We start from the raw sequence: 22,046 nt of genomic DNA on the forward strand, positions 1-22,046 counted from the left end.
GAAGGTAATTGGCCTAGTAGTTTCAGAGGAGAAGATTTTTAAATGTTAGCAAACTTGATGAACAAATTGTGTAAAATTGTCTTTAAAGGGCAATAACTCCTTAAGGGGTCAATTGACAATTATGGTCATATTAACTTTTATGTAGATCTTACTTTGCTGAACATTATTGCTGCTTACAGTTTATATATATCTATAATAATATTCAAAATAATAACAAATAAAATGCTTTTCTGGGCACAGCTTGATACGACAGCAGAGGTCGAACCCTGCACAGTTGGGGCAAGTAATGGACACAACATTCAAGCTTGATACAGCACTGAATTTGGATTGTGATTAAAAATTTGACACAGCATAGGTTTCTGACACAGAATGAATGTGGTCTAAGAACTTAAATTTTTTAATTTACCTATTCAAACCATATCATTATTATTTGCTTTTATATATAAATCAGAAAAAACCAATTTAAAATGCAAAATTTTAAAGAAAAAAAAAGGAAAAAAAGGAAAAAAAAATCCCTCCCCCAAATTTTTTGAACCCCCTTATGATTCATCAACCCCAAACTCAATCCCAGCCTTCCCTTTGTGGTATGGTACCTTGCAGTACAATTTCAGAGAGATCCATACACTTGAACACAAGTTATTGTGTGGTAACTAGAAAAATGCTTGTTTTTTAGGTCCCTTTTTGGCCCCAAATTCCTAAACATTTAGGGCAATTACCCCCAAACTCAAACCCAGCTTTCCCTTTGTGATATGGAACCTTGTAGTACAATTTCATAAAGATCCATACACTTACACACAAGTTATTGTCCTGAAACTAGAAAAATTCTTGTTTTTTCCCCCTTTTTGGCCCCAAATTCCTAAAATTTTGAGGCAATAACCCCCAAAATCATTCCCAGCATTCCCTTTGTGGTATGGTACCTTGCAGTACAATTTCAGAGAGATCCATACACTTGAACACAAGTTATTGTCTGGAATCTAGAAAAATGCTTATTTTTGGCCCCTTATTCCTAAACATTACAATTACCCCCAAACTCAATTCCAGCTTTCCCTTTGTGATATGGAACCTTGTAGTACAATTTCATAAAGATCCATACACTTACACACAAGTTATTGTCCTGAAACTATAACGGTTGTATAAAAATGCTTGTTTTTTGCCCCTTTTTGGCCCCTAATTCCTAAAATTTTGAGGCAATTACCCCAAAAATCAATCCCAGCCTTCCCTTTGTGGTATGGTACCTTGCAGTACAATTTCAGAGAGATCCATACACTTGAACACAAGTTATTGTTTGGAAACTAGAAAAATGCTTATTTTTGGCCCCTTTTTGGCCCCTCATTCCTAAACGTTTTGGGCAATTACCCCCAAACTTAATTCCAGCTTTCCCTTTGTGATATGGAACCTTGTAGTACAATTTTAGAAAGATCCATACACTTCCACACAAGTTATTGTCATAAAACTAGACAAAATGCTTGTTTTTTTCCCCTTTTTTGGCCCCTAATTCCTAAAATTTTGAGGCAATTACCCCCAAAATCAACCCCAGCATTCCCTTTGTGATATGGAACCTTGTGGTACAATGTCAGAGAGATCCATACACTTACACACAAGCTATGTCTAGAAGTTACAAAAATGCTTATTTTTGGCCCCTTTTTGGCCCCTAATTTCTTGACTGTTTGTACCATAGCCCCCAAAATCAATCCCAACCTTCCTTTTGTGGTAATGAACCTTATGGTAAAATTTCATAGAGATCAATTCACTTAAACTAAAGTTAGAGTGCGAAAACCAATGTGTCTTCGGACGACGATGACGCCAACGTCATACCAATATACGACCATAAAATTTTTTTAGCGGTCGTATAAAAACAGTAAAATTTCATAACAAGAGGCTGTCAGAGTGACAGCAAACTGGATTTTTCCTGCAGAGGTCGAACCCTGAACAGTTGGGGCAAGTATGGACACTACATTTAAGCTTAAAACAGCTCTGAATTTGGATTGTGATTGAATATTTGACACAGCATAGGTTTGTGTGAATATTTGACACAGCATAGGTTTGTGTGAATATTTGACACAGCATAGGTTTGTGTGAATATTTGACACAGCATAGGTTTGTGTGAATATTTGACACAGCATAGGTTTGTGACACAAAATGAATGTGGTCAAAGAACTGAAATATTTGAAATTGGACATTTACCTATTATGGTCCAATATCCAAAATCTAAGTACATATTAGAATCAGCATATCAAAGAACCCCAAGAATTCAATTTAAAAAAAAAATCAAACAAAAGTTTAATTTAGGACCCTTTGGACCTCAATGTGTACCAACTTGATAATTGAGCCCACAATCTAAAATCTCTCAATACATGGTTAGATTCAGCATTTCAAAGAACCCCATGAATTCAATTTTTGTTGAATCAAACATAGTTTAATTTTGGACCCTGATTTGGACCAACTTGAAAACTGGGCCCAAAAAATCTAATGTTTAAATACAGGTGTAGATTCAGCATTTGAAAGAACCCTATACATATTTAATTTATGTTGAAATGAAACACAGGTTAATTTTATCCATAATATTTTCTGTACAAAGGGAAATAACTCAAACTGGATAAATAGTTCTCAAAATTAAGGCATGTAATATATGATGCAATTTTTTCAAATTATAATCGATTAATATAATAACAACAACCAGTGATGACTAAGTTCTCTAAAATTAGATATGATTTAACACTCAAACATTGTTAGAACCAGCATATCAAAGAACCAAAGAATTCAATTTTTGATGAAATTAAACTATAATTTAGTTTAGGATCCTTTGGACCTCAATGTGGTATAATCTTATTATAATGAAAAGAAATACAGGTTTAGATTAAGCATTTCAAAGAACCCTATATATATTCAAGTTATGTTGAAATCAAACACAGTTTAATTTTGGACCCCGATTTGGACCAACTTGAAAACTGGGCCCAAAATCAGAAATCTAAATATATGATTATTAATAGACAATATAAGCTTAGTTTTTAAAGAGTTCACTTCATCAAAAAATAAACTGCTTCGCTGAGCGCAGCTGGATACGCCCGCACTGGTCCAACCCTGAACAGTTGGGGCAAAAATGGACACAATATTCAAGCTTGATACAGGTCTGAATTTGGATTGTATTAAAAAATTTACATATTATAGGTTTCTGAATAAATGTACCGGTAGTCAAAGAACTTGAAATTGGTTATATGAATTGAATTCATATTCAATTAAAGATTTCTTGCTGTTGTGCAATACACTGTGCTGTTGCGCAATACTTATGAAATCTGTTGTCAGACTATAAATAATTAAAGTTTAATTAATTCTCAATGTCATATTCGAAATTTATGAAAATGTAAAGGGAGCTTACATCAATAGATATAAACAATTCACCAAAGTTTCATGAGAATTGCTGACAGCATTTTTTGAGTTATTGTCCAAAAACTGGAAAATCCCCCCTTTTTTATTGAATAAAACCCCATAACTCAGAAATGTAAAATGTAAAATTTATAAAATTCTAAACGGAGCTTAAATCAATAGATATAAACAATTCACCAAAGTTTCATAAGAACTGCTGAAAGCATTTTTGATTTTTTGTCGGAAAACTGGAAAATCCCCCTTTTTTAATGAATAAAACCCTGTTACTCGGAAACGTAAAATCTAAAATATATAAAAATTGAAAGGGAGCTCATGTCAATAGATATAAATAATTCACCACAATTTCTTGCAAGTTGGTGAAAGCATTCTTGAGTTATTGTCCGAAAACTGGAAAATCCCCCTTTTTTTAATGAATAAAACCCCATAACTCGGAAACGTAAAATCTAAAATTTATAAAAAACGAAAGGGAGCTCACATCAATAGATATAAACAATTCACCAAAGTTTTATGCAAATTGGCTAAAGCATTTTTGAGTTAATGTCCGACATGTTGACGACGGACGGACAGACGGACGGATGGACGGACGGACAGACGGACAGACGGACAACGGTATACCATAATACGTCCCGTAAACGGGCGTATAATAAAAATATATAGCAGTCAGAAAATTAGTTTTTACAGAATAATAAACAAACTTGCCACAAAATTCTTCAAACAATTTACCAAAGAAAAGAAGAAAATAAATGTGGATAGTGTCCACATGTGGACACAGATGATGCCCCCGCTTGCATATCATATAGTTATAAAGGGACATAACTGAAGAACAGTAAAAGTGACGCTACCCAAATTTGAACTTGATCTGAGTTTTGTGTGTAAGTCTCATAACATTTGGTTGAGGCTAACTTAAGTAGAGAACAGAAACTAAAAATTTAGCAATTTTTCTATTTATAAAGGGGCATAACTCAATAATGGTTAAAGTGACACTACCCAAATTCAACTTGATCTGTGTTTTATCAGTGGAAGTCAAAATTAAACATTGCAATGTATAAAGCATTGATTGTAGTTGATTCAACTATAATCATGGACAAAGGTAGATAACTCCAATTTTAAAAATAACTTGATATTTAGAAGAAAATAAAAATTTTGCAATTTTTTCCATTTATAAAGGGGCATAACTCTAGAACGGTTGAAGTGACGCCACCAAAATTCAAACTTGATCTGTGTTTTGTGGTAATAAGCATTATGTATAAGTTTCATAACATTTGGTTGAGGCAAACTTAAGTTAGAGAACAGAAACTAAAAATTTTGCAATTTTTCCATTTATAAAGGGGCATTACTCTAGAACGGTTAAAGTGACGCCACCAAAATTCAAACTTGATCTGTGTTTTGTGGTAATAAGCATTGTGTATAAGTTTCATAACATTTGGTTGAGGCAAACTCAAGTTAGAGAACGGAAACCAATTTTGTGACGTACGGACGGACGTACGTACTTAAGTACGTACGTACAGACGGACAAGGGTAAAACTTAATGCCCCCTCCGCTACGGCGTGGGCATAAAAATCCAAAATTTTATTTATCATTAATACAATGTCTTTTCAAAATCTATAAAACTTATCAGTAACTAGAAATAATTGTAACAGGATGCTGTTATGAAGTCTCACTAACAAAGCTCTAATAATTCGTCATTCCCATGGTCGCCTGACATTGGGCAAAGTCCAGTACAAATTGGTTTGAGATATGCATAAGTGACGCCTATGCATTGACCCTGTATGTCATTCAAATCTTCTTGAAATGACGAACAGGAATATATATGGTTTAGGGGTGGAGATCTCGACTGTTTACAAGTTCTCAATAAATTGCTTCGCTGAGCGCAGCTGGATACGACCGCAGATGTCCAAATCCTGAAAAGTTGGGGCCAAAATGGACACAATATTCACTCTTGATACAGGTTTGAATTTGGATGGTAATTAAATATTTGACACATAATAGGTTTCTGCCACAGAATAACTGTAGTCAAAGAACTTAAAAATTGGTTATATGATTTGAATTTATATTCAATTTTTTGTTTTTGTGCAATACACTATGCTGCTGCGATTTGAAAAGTTTAATTTTGGACCCCGATTTGGACCAACTTGAAAACTGGGCCCATAATCAAAAATCTAAATACATGTTTAGATTCAGCATATCAAAGAACCCCAAGAATTCAATTTTTGCTAAAATCAAACTAAGTTTAATTTTGGACCCTTTGGACCTTAATGTAGACCAATTTAAAAAACGGGACTTAAAATCAAAAATCTAAATACACGGTTAGATTTGGAATATCAAAGAACCCCAATAATTCAATTTTTGATGAAATCAAACAAAGTTTAATTTTGGACCCTTTTGACCTCAATATGAACCAATTTGATAGCGGGGCCCACAAATAAAAAATCTAAATTCATGGTTAGATTCAGCATATCAAAGAACCCCATATATTCAATTTTTGTTGAAATCAAAAAAAGTTTAATTTTGGACCCCAACTTGGACCAACTTGAAAACTGGGCCCATAATTAAAAATCTAAACACATGTTTAGATTCAGCATATCAAAGAACCCCAAGAATTCAATTTTTGTTAAAATCAAACTAAGTTTAATTTTGGACCCTTTGGACCTCAATGAAGACCAATTTAAAAAACGGGACCCAAATTAAACATCTAAAAACACGGTTAGATTTGGCATATCAAAGAACCCCAAAAATTCTATTTTTGATGAAATCAAACAAAGTTTAATTTTGGACCCTTTTGACCTCAATATGAACCAATTTGATAGCGGGGCCTACAAATAAAAAATCTAAATACATGGTTAGATTCAGCATATCAAAGAACCTCATATATTCAATTTTTGTTGAAATCAAACAAAGTTTTATTTTGGACCCCAATTTGGACCAACTTGAAAACTGGGCCCATAATCAAAAATCTAAATAAATGTTTAGATTCAGCATATCAAAGAACCCCATATATTCAATTTTTGTTGAAATCAAACAAAGTTTAAATACTGGACCCTATCTTGGACCAACTTGAAAACTGGGCCCATAATCAAAAATCTAAACACATGTTTAGATTCAGCATATCAAAGAACCCCAAGAATTCAATTTTTGTTAAAATCAAACTAAGTTTAATTTTGGACCCTTTGGACCTTAATGAAGACCAATTTAAAAAAACAGGACCCAAAATTAAAAATCTAAATACACGGTTAGATTATGAATATCAAAGAGCCCCAATAATTCAATTTTAGATGAAATCAAACAAAGTTTAATTTTGGACCCTTTTGACCTCAATATGAACCAATTGATAACGGGGTCCACAAATAAAAAATCTAAATACATGGTTAGATTCAGCATATCAAAGAACCCCATATATTCAATTTTTGTTGAAATCAAACAAAGTTTAATTTTGGACCCCAATTTAGACCAACTTGAAAACTGGGCCAAAAATCAAAAATCTAAATACATGTTTAGATTCAGCATATCAAAGAACCTCATATATACAATTTTTGCTTAAATCAAACAAAGTTTAATTTTGGACCCTTTGGACCTTAATGTAGACTATTTTGAAAACTGGACCCAAAATTAAAAATCTTAATACACTGTTAGATTCGGCATAACAAATAAATAAATGTGATCAAAGATTTTACAAATCTAATGCGCCATACTGTGCAATTAAAGATTACTACTTGAAATTTGAAAAAAAAAAAATATTTGAAGAATAATTCTTTTTAATTTCTGAAATCTGAAATGAGAAAAAATTGACCCCCCACAATTTCTTTTTATCCCCCCCCCCTTTTTTTTCCAAAAAAATTCTTTCCTTCAAGATATGGTCATAATCTCAATTCAAATTTCCAATGGAGTTGGCAACCATAATTACCCATTTAAATTTACCATAGTGATAACTTAATCTATTTTATAATAGAATTAAAAATATAGTGTCAAATCTTTCATATGGATTTTTTTGTAAAAAAAAATGATGCAACATTTGCAGATATTTTTACTGGTCTTCCTTTATAAATATGCATTTCTTTAAACATAATTTAAAAGCAGTGTAAGGGAAGTAACCAAAACGTATTTGGATTACCTCCCTTACACTGTTTTAAATTATCTTTATTGTTCATTAACCATTACTTTATACATAATTTAAAAGCAGTGTAAGGGAGATAATTTCAATGATGTATTTGATTTATCTCCCTTACACTGCTTTAAATTATGTTTTGTACTAAAGTATTTGTCCATTAACCAGGACAACCTTGTTTTTCCCCCTTTTTTGCCCCTTATCCCTAAACGGTTTGAGCCATAACCCCCCAAAGCAAATCCTAACCATCCCTTTGTGGTATGGAAACTTGTAGTATAATTTCAGAGAGATCCATACACCGTTCCACAGTTATTGTCTTGAAACTAGAAAATGCTAATTTTTGGCCCCTTTTTGGCCCCTAATTCCTTAACTGTTGGTACCATAACCCCCAAAATCAATCCCAACCTTCCTTTTGTGGTATTTAACCTTATGGTAAAATTTCAAAAAGATCCATTCACTTAAACTAAAGTTAGAGTGCGAAAACCAATGTGTCTTCGGACGACGATGACGACGACGACGCCAACGTCATACCAATATACGACCACAAAATTTTTTTGCGGTCGTATAAAAAAATAGTCCCCCCCAAAAATTCTTATTTACCCCCCCCCCCCCTTTTTCCCTTATTCCAAAAAAAAACCATTCCCTCAAGATATAGTCATAATCTCAATTCAAATTTTAATAAAATTTGCAACCATAATTACCCTTTTAAATGCATTATACAAGTCTTAAAATATAAAACGACATACATAGTCATGGCTAAAATTAATATTAATTAATAGTAACTTTTAAAAAATAAATTGACAGCTAATCACCTCAAGACAATCATCATTTCTTAATACATAATTTACAAGCAGTGTAAGGGAGGTAATCAAACATTGTTGTTTTAAATTGGGATTGGATTACCTCCCTTAGACTGCTTTACATTGTCTTAATTGTCCTTTAACCAGAAAAAAACTTGTTTTTCCCCCTTTTTTTCCTCTAATTCCTATATGGTTTGAGCCATAACCCCCCATAGTCAATCCTAACCATCCCTTTGTTGCATGGAAACTTGTGGTATAATTTCAGAGAGACTCATACACTTTAACACAAGCTATTGTCTGGAAACTACAAAAATGCTTATTTGGGCCCCTTATTCCTAAACAGTTGGGATCATAACCCCCAAAATCAACCCCAACCTTCCTTTAGTGGTGATAAACCTTGTGTTAAAATTTTATTGATTTCTATTTACTTATACTAAAGTTATTATCCGGAAACCATCTGTCTTCGGACGACGCTGACGACGACGACGACAACGTGATACCAATATATGACCAAAAATTTTTAATATTTGCGGTTGTATAAAAAGGGCCGGGGGGGGGGGGGGAGGTATGATCCCCAGGGGACTCACCCTTTATTTCATATGATTTGTTTTTTTGTCCCATACAAGAATATATATGGTTTTGGGATGGGGATCTTGACCGTTTACAAGTTTTCAAATAAACTGCTTCACGGAGCGCAGCTGGGTATGACCGCAGAGATCCAACCCCTGAACAGTTGGGGCAAAAATGGACACAATATTCAAGCTTGATACAGGTCTGAATTGGGATTGTAATTAAATATTTGACACATTATAGGTTTCTGACACAGAATAAATGTAGTCAAAGAACTTGAAATTGGTTATATGATTTGCATTTATATTCAATTGAAGATTTCTTGCTGTTGTGCAATACACTGTGCTGTTGCGCAATACTTAGTAAATCTGTTGTCAGACTATGTACAAAGATTAGCAAAATAAATTGTGACCTGCAAATTTTCTTTGGAAAATTGACAATTTCTTAAATCTTGAGGAACAAAAATTGGACCCCCCCCAAACAAAAATTTGTTAACACCCTCCCCCCACCCCCCTTCCAAAAAAATAACATTTGAAGAAATTTTCTTTTTGTAAAATGTGGTACAATTTAAGAGACATCCATACGCTTACACACAAGTTATTGTCTGAAAACTAGAAAAATGCTTGTTTTAGACCCTTTTTTGCTCCTAATTCATGAACGATTTGGGCAATTACCCCCAAAATCAATCCCAACCTTCTACTTGTGGTTGTACCTTGTGGTACAATTTCAGAGCAATCAAAATCTTATACACAAGTTATTGTCCTAAAACTATAACTAGAAAAATGCTGGTTTTTGGCCCTTTTTTGGCCCCTAATTCCTACATGTTTGGGGCAATTAACCCCAAACTCAATCACAGCCTTCCCTTTGTTATATGGAACCTTGTGGTACAATGCCAGAGAGATCCATACACTTACACACAAGTTATTGTCTCGAAACTAGAAAAATGCTTGTTTTTTGCCCCTTTTTGGCCCTTAATTCCTAAACTGTTGGCCCCATAACTCTTAAAATGAATCCCAACCTTCTACTTGTGGTATTAAACATTGTGGTACAATTTCAGAGCAATCGAAATACTTATGGTATTTTGTGGTATTTAACCTTCTTAAAAAATTTCATAGAGATCCATTCACTTAAACTAAAGTGATTGTCTGGAAACCAATGTGTCTTCGGACGACGAAGCAGATGACGACGACGCAGACGACATCATACCATTATACGATCCCAAAAATTTTTTTGCGGTCGTATAAAAAGGATGGGGGTTGGGGTTACCCCAGGGCACTTCCCCTAAATTTCATTTGATTTGTTTTATTGTCCCATGCAAGGATATATATGGTTTTAGGGGTGGGGATCTCGACCGTTTACAAGTTTTCAAAAAGAAGGGGAGTGGGGGTTACCCCCGTGGACTTCCCCTATATTTCATTTGATATGTTTTATTGCCCCATACAAGAATATATATGGTTTCGGGGTGGGAATCTTGACCGTTTACAAGTTTTCAATAAAGAAGGGGAGTGGGGGTGACCCCCCCTTGACTTCCCCTATATTTCATTTGATTTGTTTTATGGTCCCATACAAGAATATATATGGTTTAGGGGTGGGGATCTCGACTGTTTACAAGTTCTCAAACAGGAGGGGGTAGGGGTGACCCCAGGGGACTCGCCTTTAATTTCATTTGATTTGTTTTATTGTCCCTGTCCCATACAAGAATATATATGGCTTCAGGATGGGGATCTGGACCGTTTACAAGATAAAAGCACATTCTCAAATTGAAGGGGGGTGGGGGTAAGAATATATTTGGTTTAGGGAGACTTAATTATCTACAAAATGTCTAATAATGAACAGTAAATTTTAAAATTCATTTATACAGTCCTACTGGTAAATTTCAAACTTTATATATACAGTCCTACAGATCTAATCAGGAAACAGAAAATTTTCAAAAAAATCTGTCACTCCAATGATTATCATATGCTTAGATATTTCCCAGATCTAATTACTGTGGATTCATTTATTTTCATGGGTACCAATTTTCGTGGATTTAGGAAAAACTTACATGTTCGTGGATATTTAGTTTCGTGGTTTTGCCGAAGTCTGCATACAAGCCTATGGAAATTTTGTTTTTCGTTGAACATTTAATTTCGTGGTTCACCTGTACCCACGAAATCCACGAAAATTGGTATCCAACGAATAATAATGAATCCACAGTAATAATGAAAATCCTACTTGCAAATCTGAAGGGTTATTTCCCTTTGAACAGAACTATGGTTTAACATATAGTACTCTAACATAACGTATATAATAATTGATAATGTAATTAACTTCAAAATGTCTAATGATATAGCTTATAATCATTACCACTTAGGAAATAGAAAATTTTCAAATAAATCTGTCACTCCAATTTTTATTGTGAGATAAGACATTTACCATACGCTTAGTCATAATATGATAACAAGAGAAAAATATTTATAAATACCACTTTTGGATATTAAATGTGGCGATAACTCAAAAAGGAGAAATACTAAAATCGTGAAAATTGAACTTGACCTTCATTTAGTCACAAGAAACAACATATCTAAATTTGAAAAAAAATCATCACAGCGTTTTCATGTTATTGAAGAGACAGTTTGACAGCCGCCCGTCCCCCTGCCCAACCGACCCGCCCGCCGTACATCCCCAAATCAATAACAGATATTTCCTTCGAAAATCCGGTTAAAAATAAACTATTTTGGACAGTAACCCTACAATGGGTGGTCCAATTGGTCTGAAAATTTCATAGCAGATAGATTTTGACTTATTCATCATTTTAACTTCATGTCACTTTTTCTTTAACTGCTATAGTTTTTGAGATAAAAGCCAAAAAAACTGCATTTGATCCCTATGTTCTCTATTTAGCCATGGTGGCCATGTTTGTAAATGGATCAAAACTTTGGATACAATTTATAAACCAGTTACCCTAAGGAACATTCATTTAAAATTTAGAAGTATTAGGCCCAGCAGTTTCAGAGAAGATTTTTAAATGTTAGCAAACATGATGAACAAATTGTGTAAAATTGTCTTTAAAGAGCAATAACTCCTTAAGGGGTCAATTGACAATTTTGGTCATAGTAACTTTTTAGAAGATCTCACTTTGCTGAACATTTTTGCTGTTTATAGTTTATCTTTATCTTCAATAATATTCAAGATAATAACCAATTAAATGCTTCGCTAAATGCAGCCAGATACGACCGCAGAGGTCTTACCCTGAACAGTTGGGGCAAGTTTGGACACAATATTCAAGCTTGATACTGTCTGAATTTGGATTGTGCTTTTTGACATAATATAGGTTTCTGACACAAAATAAATGTGGTGAAAGATCTTAAAATTTGAAATTGGACATTAAATTTACCTTGTATGGTCTGGTATCCAAAATCTAACAACATGGTTAGATTCAGCATATAAATAAATGTGGATTGTGTCCACATGTGGACACAGATGATGCCCCCACTTGCATATCATATAGTTATAAAGGGACATAACGGAAGAACGGTAAAAGTGACGCTACCCCAAATTTGAACTTGATCTGAGTTTTGTGGTAATAAGCATTGTGTGTAAGTCTCATAACATTTGGTTAAGGCTAACTTAAGTAGAGAACAGAAACTAAAAATTCAGCAATTTTTCTATTTGTAAACACGCATAACTCTAGAACAGTTGTGTATAAGTTTTATAACATTTGGTTGAGACAAACTAAAGTTAGAGAACGGAAACGAAAAATTCAGCAATTTTTATGTTTATAAAGGGACATAACTCAAGAATGGTAAAAATGTCGCCACCAAATTTCATACTTAATCTGTATTATGTAGTAACAAGCATTGTATATAATTTTCATAACATTTGGTTGAGGCAAACTAAAGTTAGAGAACGGAAACAAAAAAATTGTACATTATCTTAGTTTTGAGGTAATGAATATCTTGTATAAGTTTCATAATGTTTGGTTGGGGCAAACTTAATTTACAGAATGGAAACTAAAAATTTTGCAATCTTTCCATTTATAAAGGGGCATAACTCAATAATGTTTAAAGTGACACTACCCAAATTCAACTTGATCTGTGTTTTATCAGTGGAAGGCAAAATTAAACATTGCATTATATAAAGCATTGATTGTAGTTGATTCAACTATAATCAAGGACAAAGGAAGATAACTCCAATTTAAATAAAATGCTCCGCAGGGCGCAGCTTGATACGACCGCAGAGGTTGAACCCTGAACAGTTGGGGCAAGTATGGACACAACATTCAAGCTTGATACAGAACTGAATTTGGATTGTGATTAAATATTTGACACAGCATAGGTTTTTGACACAGAATGAATGTGGTCTAAAAACTTTAAAAAAAAAATTAATTTACCTATTCAAACCATATCATTATTATTTGCTTTTATATATAAATCAGAAATAACCAATTTAAAACGGAAAATTTTAAAGTAATAAAAATTAAAAAAAAATCCCTCCCCCAAATTTTTTTAACCCCCTTATGAGTCATCACTCCCAAACTCAATCCCAGCCTTCCCTTTGTGGTATGGTACCTTGCAGTACAATTTCAGAGAGATCCATGCACTTGAACACAAGTTATTGTCTGGAAACTGTAAAAATGCTTGTTTTTTGGCCCCTTTTTGGCCCCAAATTCCTAAACATTTACGGCAATTACCCACAAATTCAAACCCAGCTTTCCCTTTGTGATATGGAACCTTGTAGTACAATTTCAGAAAGACCAATACACTTACACACAAGTTATTATCATGAAACTAGAAAAATGCTTGTTTTTTGCCCCTTTTTGGCCCCTAATTCCTAAAATTTGAGGCAATTACCCCCAAAATCAATCCCAGCCTTTCATTTGTGGTATGGTACCTTGAAGTACAATTTCAGAGAGATCCATACACTTGAACACAAGTTATTGTCTGGAAACTAGAAAAATGCTTATTTTTGGCCCCTTTTTGGCCCCTTATTCCTAAACATTTTGGGCAATTACCCCCAACCTCAATTCCAACTTTCCCTTTGTGATATGGAACCTTGTAGTACAATTTTAGAAAGATCCATACACTGACACACAAGTTATTATCATGAAACTACAAAAATGCTTGTTTTTTTCCCCCTTTTTTGGCCCCTAATTCCTGAAATTTGGGGGCAATTACCCCCAAAAACAATCCCAGCATTCCCTTTGTGATATGGAACCTTGTGGTACAATGTCAGAGAGATCCATACACTAACACACAAGTTCTGTCTGGAAGTTACAAAAATGCTTATTTTTGGCCCCTTTTTGGCCCCTTATTCCTTAACTGTTGGTACCATAACCCCCAAAATCAATCCCAACCTTCCTTTTGTGGTATTGAACCTTATATTAAAATTTCATAGAGATCCATTCACTTAAACTAGTTAGAGTGCGAAAAACAATGTGTCTTCGAACGATGATGACGACGATGCCTGACGACGACGCCAACGTCATACCAATATACGACTGCAAAATTTTTTTGCCGTTGTATAAAAATTACTTGAATAATGACATTGATATTTTTAGAAATTACATTTAGTTAAGACAAACTCAAGTTAGAGAACGGAAACGAAAAATTCAGCAATTTTTTCATTTGTAAAGGGGCATAACCCTAGAACGGTAATCAAAGTGCTTGTAAGCACTGAATGGTAAAAATTGCTTTAATTTATCTGTAGGAAGTAAAATTCAATATTGCATTGTATAAAGCATTGGTTGTAGTTGATTCAACTACCATTATGCACAAAGAAAGATAACTCCAATTTTCAAAAAAGACTGTAAAATATTTTTAGAAATGAAGGGTAAAAATTGCTTTTATTTATCTGTGGAAGGCAAAATTAAACATTGCATTGTATAAAGCATTGATTGTAGTTGATTCAACTATAATCATGGACAAAGGAAGATAACTCCAATTTTAAAAATTACTTGATATTTAGAAGAAAATAAAATATTTTTGCAATTTTTCCATTTATAAAGGGGCATAACTCTAGAACGGTTAAAGTGACGCCACCAAAATTCAAACTTGATCTGTGTTTTGTGGTTATAAGCATTGTGTATAAGTTTCATAACATTTGGTTGAGGCAAACTCAAGTTAGAGAACGGAAACCAATTTTTGGACGTGCGTACGTACAGACAGACAAGGGTAAAACTTAATGCCTCCACCGCTATGACGGGGGCCAGCTAAACCTAATTAACTGGAGTTAAAACAGTCTAGTACAAAGTCTGTTACTTACACACTGTGTGACATTCCATCTCATTCAATGACCTCAAATTGGTAATGTTTCTCATGTCTGTGATGTATGGACCAATATTTTGGAAGATACTCGGGTTTCATTGTGCTTATGAAATGATTCCTCCATCTTTTTTCAAACATATGTAATCCTCCATGTTTTTCCATGTTTCTAACCACCAGTTTACCATGTGGTTCATAGTTCTTGTTATCAACCCTAGAAAGTGTAATTGGATGAAACTAGATAGGCCTCTAAAAAGCCTGTGTCGCTCACCTAGGTCTATATGTATCTTAAACAGGTGACACTCTCCAATAATGTAGACTGGAATTATATGACACTTGCCAATAATACAGACTGGAATATAATTCATGACAAAATATCTTCTTTGTTGAATTTGTATTGCTGAAAATTTTTGTGTTTACAGTTTCTCTCTGTTTTCTTTAGTTTTTGCCCAAAACACAAAAAAGGGTAAAACAAAATTGTCATTTCAGAGCAATAACTCCTATAAAGTCTTACTAACAATTTCTGCTAAATTTGATTATCTAAAGTGTCTATCTATCTATTATAGTTTTCAAGATAACAGGCAAAAACAACAAAAAATGGTAAAAATCTTCATTAAACAGCAATCTCTCCAATAAGGAGATGACTGACGATTTCAGCCATTAGACTTATTTATAGATCTTGTCAATTTTGCTATTTATGGTTTCTATCTATTTGTTATTGTTCTTTAAGATACATGTATAAGCCAAAAAACACAAAAAAGATGGTAAAAATCGTCTTTAAAGGCAATAATTCCAAGAAGGAGTTGAATAAAAGATTTTGTCAATGTTGACTTTATTGTAGATTTTATCTTTCTTATAATTTTTGATATGTCAAGTGTCTATCTATATATAATAGTTTTTCAGATAATAAACAAAAACACAAAAAAAGCTAGAAATTGTCATTCAAGAGCAATAACTCAAATAATGAGGATACTGAAGATTTTGGGCCACTGGACTTATTTGTAGATCTTGTCTTGCTGATCATTTTTGCTCTTTAAAGTTTCTATCTATCTATTATAGTTTACAAAAGAATAATCAATAAAATGCTTCGCTGGGCGCAGCTTGATACGACCAGAGGTCGAACCCTGAACAGTTGGGGCAAGTATGGACACAACATTCAAGCTTGATACAGCTCTGAATTTGGATTGTGATTAAATATTTGACACAGCATAGGTTTCTGACACAGAAAGAATGTGGTCTAAGAACTTGATTTTTTTTAATTTACCTATTATGGTCCAATGTCCAAAATCAAAATACATGGTTAGATTCAGCATATCAAAGAACCCCATATATTCAATTTTTGTTGAAATCAAACAAAGTTTAATTTTGGACCCCAACTTTGACCAACTTGAAAACTGGGCCCATAATCAAAAATCTAAACACATGTTTAGATTCAGCATATCAAAGAACCCCAAGAATTCAATTTGTGTTAAAATCAAACTAAGTTTAATTTTGGACCCTTTGGACCTTAATGTAGACCAATTTAAAAAACAGGACCCAAAATAAAAAATCTAAAAACACAGTTAGATTTGGCATATCAAAGAACCCCAATAATTCAATTTTTGATGAAATCAAAAAAAGTTTAATTTTGGACCCTTTTGACCTCAATATGAACCAATTTGATAGCGGGCCCACAAATAAAAAATCTAAATACATGGTTAGATTCAGCATATCAAAAACAAACATATATTCAATTTTTGTTGAAATCAAACAAAGTTTAATTTTGGACCCCAATTTGGACCAACTTGAAAACTGGGCCAAAAATAAAATCTAAATACATGTTTAGATTCAGCATATCAAAGAACCCCATATATTCAATTTTTGTTGAAATCAAACAAAGTTTAATTTTGGACCCCAACTTTGACCAACTTGAAACTGGGCCCATAATCAAAAATCTAAACACATGGTTAGATTCAGCATATCAAAGAACCCCAAGAATTCAATTTTGTTAAAATCAAACTAAGTTTAATTTTGGACCCTTTGGACCTTAATGTAGACCAATTTAAAAAACAGGACCCAAAATTAAAAATCTAAATACATGGTTAGATTCAGCATATCAAAGAACCCCAAGAATTCAATTTGTGTTAAAATCAAACTAAGTTTAATTTTGGACCCTTTGGACCTTAATGTAGACCAATTTAAAAACAGGACCCAAATAAAAATCTAAAAACACAGTTAGATTTGGCATATCAAAGAACCCCAATAATTCAATTTTTGATGAAATCAAAAACAGTTTAATTTTGGACCCTTTTGACCTCAATATGAACCAATTTGATAAGCGGGCCCACAAATAAAAAATCTAAATACATGGTTAGATTCAGCATATAAAAAAAACCATATATTCAATTTTTGTTGAAATCAAACAAAGTTTAATTTTGGACCCCAATTTGGACCAACTTGAAAACTGGGCCAAAAATAAAATCTAAATACATGTTTAGATTCAGCATATCAAAGAACCCCATATATTCAATTTTTGTTGAAATCAAACAAAGTTTAATTTTGGACCCCAACTTTGACCAACTTGAAAACTGGGCCCATAATCAAAAATCTAAACACATGTTTAGATTCAGCATATCAAAGAACCCCAAGAATTCAATTTTTGTTAAAATCAAACTAAGTTTAATTTTGGACCCTTTGGACCTTAATGTAGACCAATTTAAAAAACAGGACCCAAAATTAAAAATCTAAATACATGGTTAGATTTGGCATATCAAAGAACCCCAATAATTCAATTTTTGATGAAATCAAACGAAGTTTGATTTTTGGACCCTTTTGACCTCAATATGAACCAATTTGATAGCGGGGTCCACAAATAAAAAATCTAAATACATAGTTAGATTCAGCATATCAAAGAACCCCATATATTCAATTTTTGTTGAAATCAAATAAAGTTTAATTTTGGACCCCAATTTGGACCAACTTGAAAACTGGGCCAAAAATCAAAAATCTAAATACATGTTTAGATTCAGCATATCAAAGAACCCCATATATTCAATTTTTGTTAAATCAAACAAAGTTTAATTTAGGACCCTTTGGACCTTAATGTAGACCAATTTGAAAACTGGATCCAAAATTAAAAATCTAAATACATGGTTAGATTCGGCATAACAAATAAATAAATGTGGTCAAAGATTTTACAAATCTAATGCGCCATACTGTGCAATTAAAGATTACTTCTTGAAATTTTTCAATATTTGAAATTTGAAAAAAAAATAATATTTGAAGAATAATTCTTTATAATTTCTGAAATCTGAAATGAGAACCCACAATTTCTTTTTACCCCCCCCCCCCCCCTTCCTTTTTTCCCCCAAAAAATTCTTTCCCTCAAGATATGGTCATAATCTCAATTTAAATTTCCAATGGAGTTTGCAACCATAATTACCCATTTAAATTTACCATAGTGCTAACTTAATCTATTTTATAATAGAATTTAAAATATAGTGTCAAATCTTTCATATGGATTTTTTTTTTTTACAAAAAAATCAACATTTGCAGATATTTTTACTGGTCTTCCTTTATAAATATGCATTTCTTTAAACATAATTTAAAAGCAGTGTAAGGGAAGTAACCAAAACGTTGTATTTGGATTACCTCCCTTACACTGTTTTAAAATATCTTAATTGTTCATTAACCATTACTTTATACATAATTTAAAAGCAGTGTAAGGGAGATAATTTCAATGATGTATTTGATTTATCTCCCTTACACTGCTTTAAATTATGTTTTGTACTAAAGTATTTGTCCATTAACCAGGACAACCTTGTTTTTCCCCCTTTTTTGCCCCTAATTCCTAAACGGTTTGAGCCATAACCCCCCAAAGCAAATTCAAACCATCCCTTTGTGGTATGGAAACTTGTAGTATAATTTCAGAGAGATCCATACACCGTTCCACAGTTATTGTCTGGAAACTAGAAAATGCTTATTTTTGGCCCCTAATTCCTTAACTGTTGGTACCATAACCCCCAAAATCAATCCCCACCTTCCTTTTGTGGTATTGAACCTTATGGTAAAATTTCAAAGAGATCCATTCACTTAAACTAAAGATATAGTGATAAAACCAATGTGTCTTCGGATGACGATGACGCCAACGTCATACCAATATACGACCGTGGTCGTATAAAAATGAAAAAAATTGGTAAAATTTTACATTTAAGGGCAATAACTCTTATACAAAGTCGTCTCACAGTTCGATGTACATGGACATTAGGCAGATCTCAACATTGTAAACATTTTTGCACCTGTCTAAATTTTTTAAATAGACAAAACTTGCATTTTACCCCTATGTTCTATTATTATCCATGTTTGCAATGTTGGTTGGCAGGCCCAGCCATTAGTTTCAGAGGAAAAGATTTTTGTAAAAGTTAACGAAAGACAAAGGACAACAGGACAGATTCCAAGTAATGAGATTAGAGCTCACATTGGGCCAGGTGAGCTAAAAAAGTATTGGAACTGGACAGAAGTACATTAAGAGATTAGTGGGAGAGGGATGTGTACCAATAATAAACTGCTTCGCTGAGCGCAGCTGGATACGCCCGAAAAGGTCCAACCCTGAACAGTTTGGGCAAAAATGGACACAATATTCAAGCTTGATACAGGTCTGAATATGGATTGTAATTAAATATTTGACATATTATAGGTTTCTGAATAAATGTAGTCAAAGAACTTGAAATTGGTTATATGAATTGAATTTATATTCAATTAAAGATTTCTTGCTGTTGTGCAATACACTGTGCTGTTGCGCAATACTTAGTAAATCTGTTGTCAGACAATACCGGTAAACAAATAAAGTTCAATTTCTTCTCAATGTCATATTTGAAATTTATGAAAATCAATAGGGAGATTACATCAATAGCTATAAATAATTCACCAAAGTTTCATGCGAACTGCTTATAGCATTTTTGAGTTATTGTCCAAAAACTGGAAATTCCCCCCTTTTTTAATGAATAAGACCCCATAACTCAGAAATGTAAAATCTAAAATTAATAAAATTCTAAAGCTTACATCAACAGATATAAACAATTCACCAAAGTTTCATGAGAACTGCTGAAGGCATTTTTAGTTATTGTCTGAAAACTGGAAAATCCCCCTTTTTTAAGAATATAAACTGTTATCACAGAGATATGTCTCGCCTTTTTGTAATTTTGATAATGCAAATGTTGAAATTAAAATAGCAATACTTTATCATGTAAGTTATGCAAATATTCAAAGTCGATGAACCATGACTGAAGGTACATAGCTAAACAATCTCTATGGAATGAGATGTGCCAATGCTAATACAACTGCATACCAAATACCACTGACTTATTATAAGTTGTTCCTTTTAAAAAAACCTAAACACAAACATTAACTTGTAAACTATGTAAAAGTTTCAAAGTCAATGAATCATGATCAGGGTGGGGCTATATAATCTCCATGGAAACGATATTTGCAAATGCCAATACATACCAAATATCATTGACTTAACATACGCAGTTCATCTTAAACTGATCTAATCACAAACTAATACATGTAAACTAAGCAAAAGTTTCAAAGTCAATAGACCATGACTGAGGGGGCAGGGCCAAATATTCTCCATGGAAATGAGATGTGCTAATGCTTATACAACTGAACACAAATTAACATTGGCCTACCACTAATGGTTCCCCTTGAACTGACCTAATCACAAACTAATACATGTTAACTTAGCAAAATTTTCAAAGTCTATAGACCATGACTAAGGGGGCAGAGCCAAATAATCTCCATGGAAATGAGATATGCCAATGCTTATACAACTGCATACCAAATATCATTGACCTACCACTAGTGGTTCCCCATAAATTGACCTAATCACAAACTAATACATGTAAACTATGAACAGTTTCAAAGTCAATAGACCTTGACTGAGGGGGCAGGGCCAAATAATCTCCATGGTAATAAGATGTGCCAATGCTAATACAACTGCATACCAAATATCATTGACCTACCACTTGTGGTTCCCCATAAATTGACCTAATCACAAACTAATACATGTAAACTATGAAAAGTTTCAAAGTCAATAGACCTTGACTGAGGGGGCGGGGCCAAATAATCTCCATAGTAATGAGATGTGCCAATGCTTATACAACTGCATACCAAATATCATTGACCTACCACTAGTGGATCACCATGAACTAGACCTAATCACAAACTAATACATTGTTGACGCCGTCGCCGGAAACAGCATGCCTATGTCTCGCTTTTTGACTCCGTCAAGGCGAGACAAAAACCCTGTAACTCATAAATGTAAAATCTAAAATTTATAAAAATCAAAAGGGAGCTCATGTCAATAGATATGAACAATTCACCAAAATTTCTTGCAAGTTGGTGAAAGCATTCTTGAGTTATTGTCAGAAAACTAGAAAATCCCCCCCTTTTTTAATGAATAAAACCTCAAAACTCAGAAACGGTAAATCTGAAATTTATAAAAAACGAAAGGGAGCTCACATCAATAGATATAAACAATTCACCAAAGTTTCATGCATATTGTTTAAAGCGTTTTTGAGTTAATGTCAGACATGTTGACGACTGATGGACAGATGGACAGACAACGGTATACCATAATATGTCCCGTAAACGTGCCTATAAAAATTGTTAATAAACTGCTTCGCTGAGCGCAGCTTGATACGCCCCCAGAGGTCCAACCCTGAACAGTTGGGGCAAAAATGGACACAATATTCAAGCTTGATACAGGTCTGAATTTGGATTGTAATTAAATATTTGACATATTATAGGTTTCTGAATAAATGTAGTCTAAGAACTTGAAATTGGTTATATGAATTGAATTCATATTCAATTAAAGATTTCTTGCTGTTGTGCAATACACTGTGCTGTTGTGCAATACTTAGTTAATCTGTTGTCAGACTATAGACAAACAATAACTTCTCAATGTTA

The 22,046-nt window shown here is 33.3% G+C and overlaps 1 protein-coding gene across 2 annotated transcripts in view; it reads right to left on the minus strand.

The window, feature by feature from the left end:
- LOC127735640 (exonuclease 3'-5' domain-containing protein 2-like) overlaps positions 1-22,046 on the minus strand; it is a 97,580-nt gene that overhangs the window by 19,687 nt on the left and 55,847 nt on the right. Inside the window, exon 11 of one of the 2 annotated variants that reach the window (XM_052245874.1) lies at positions 15,100-15,312. The exons of the other annotated variant lie outside the window; for it this stretch is intronic. Within the exon in view, the coding sequence (XP_052101834.1) occupies positions 15,120-15,312 (193 nt within the window). The 3' untranslated portion in view covers positions 15,100-15,119. The remainder of the gene's footprint in view (positions 1-15,099; positions 15,313-22,046) is intronic. 2 annotated transcript variants of the gene reach the window in all.

The sequence above is a fragment of the Mytilus californianus genome, unplaced genomic scaffold (assembly GCF_021869535.1).
Source record: "Mytilus californianus isolate M0D057914Y unplaced genomic scaffold, xbMytCali1.0.p SCAF_3, whole genome shotgun sequence".
NCBI classification, from domain to species: Eukaryota; Metazoa; Mollusca; class Bivalvia; order Mytilida; family Mytilidae; genus Mytilus; species Mytilus californianus.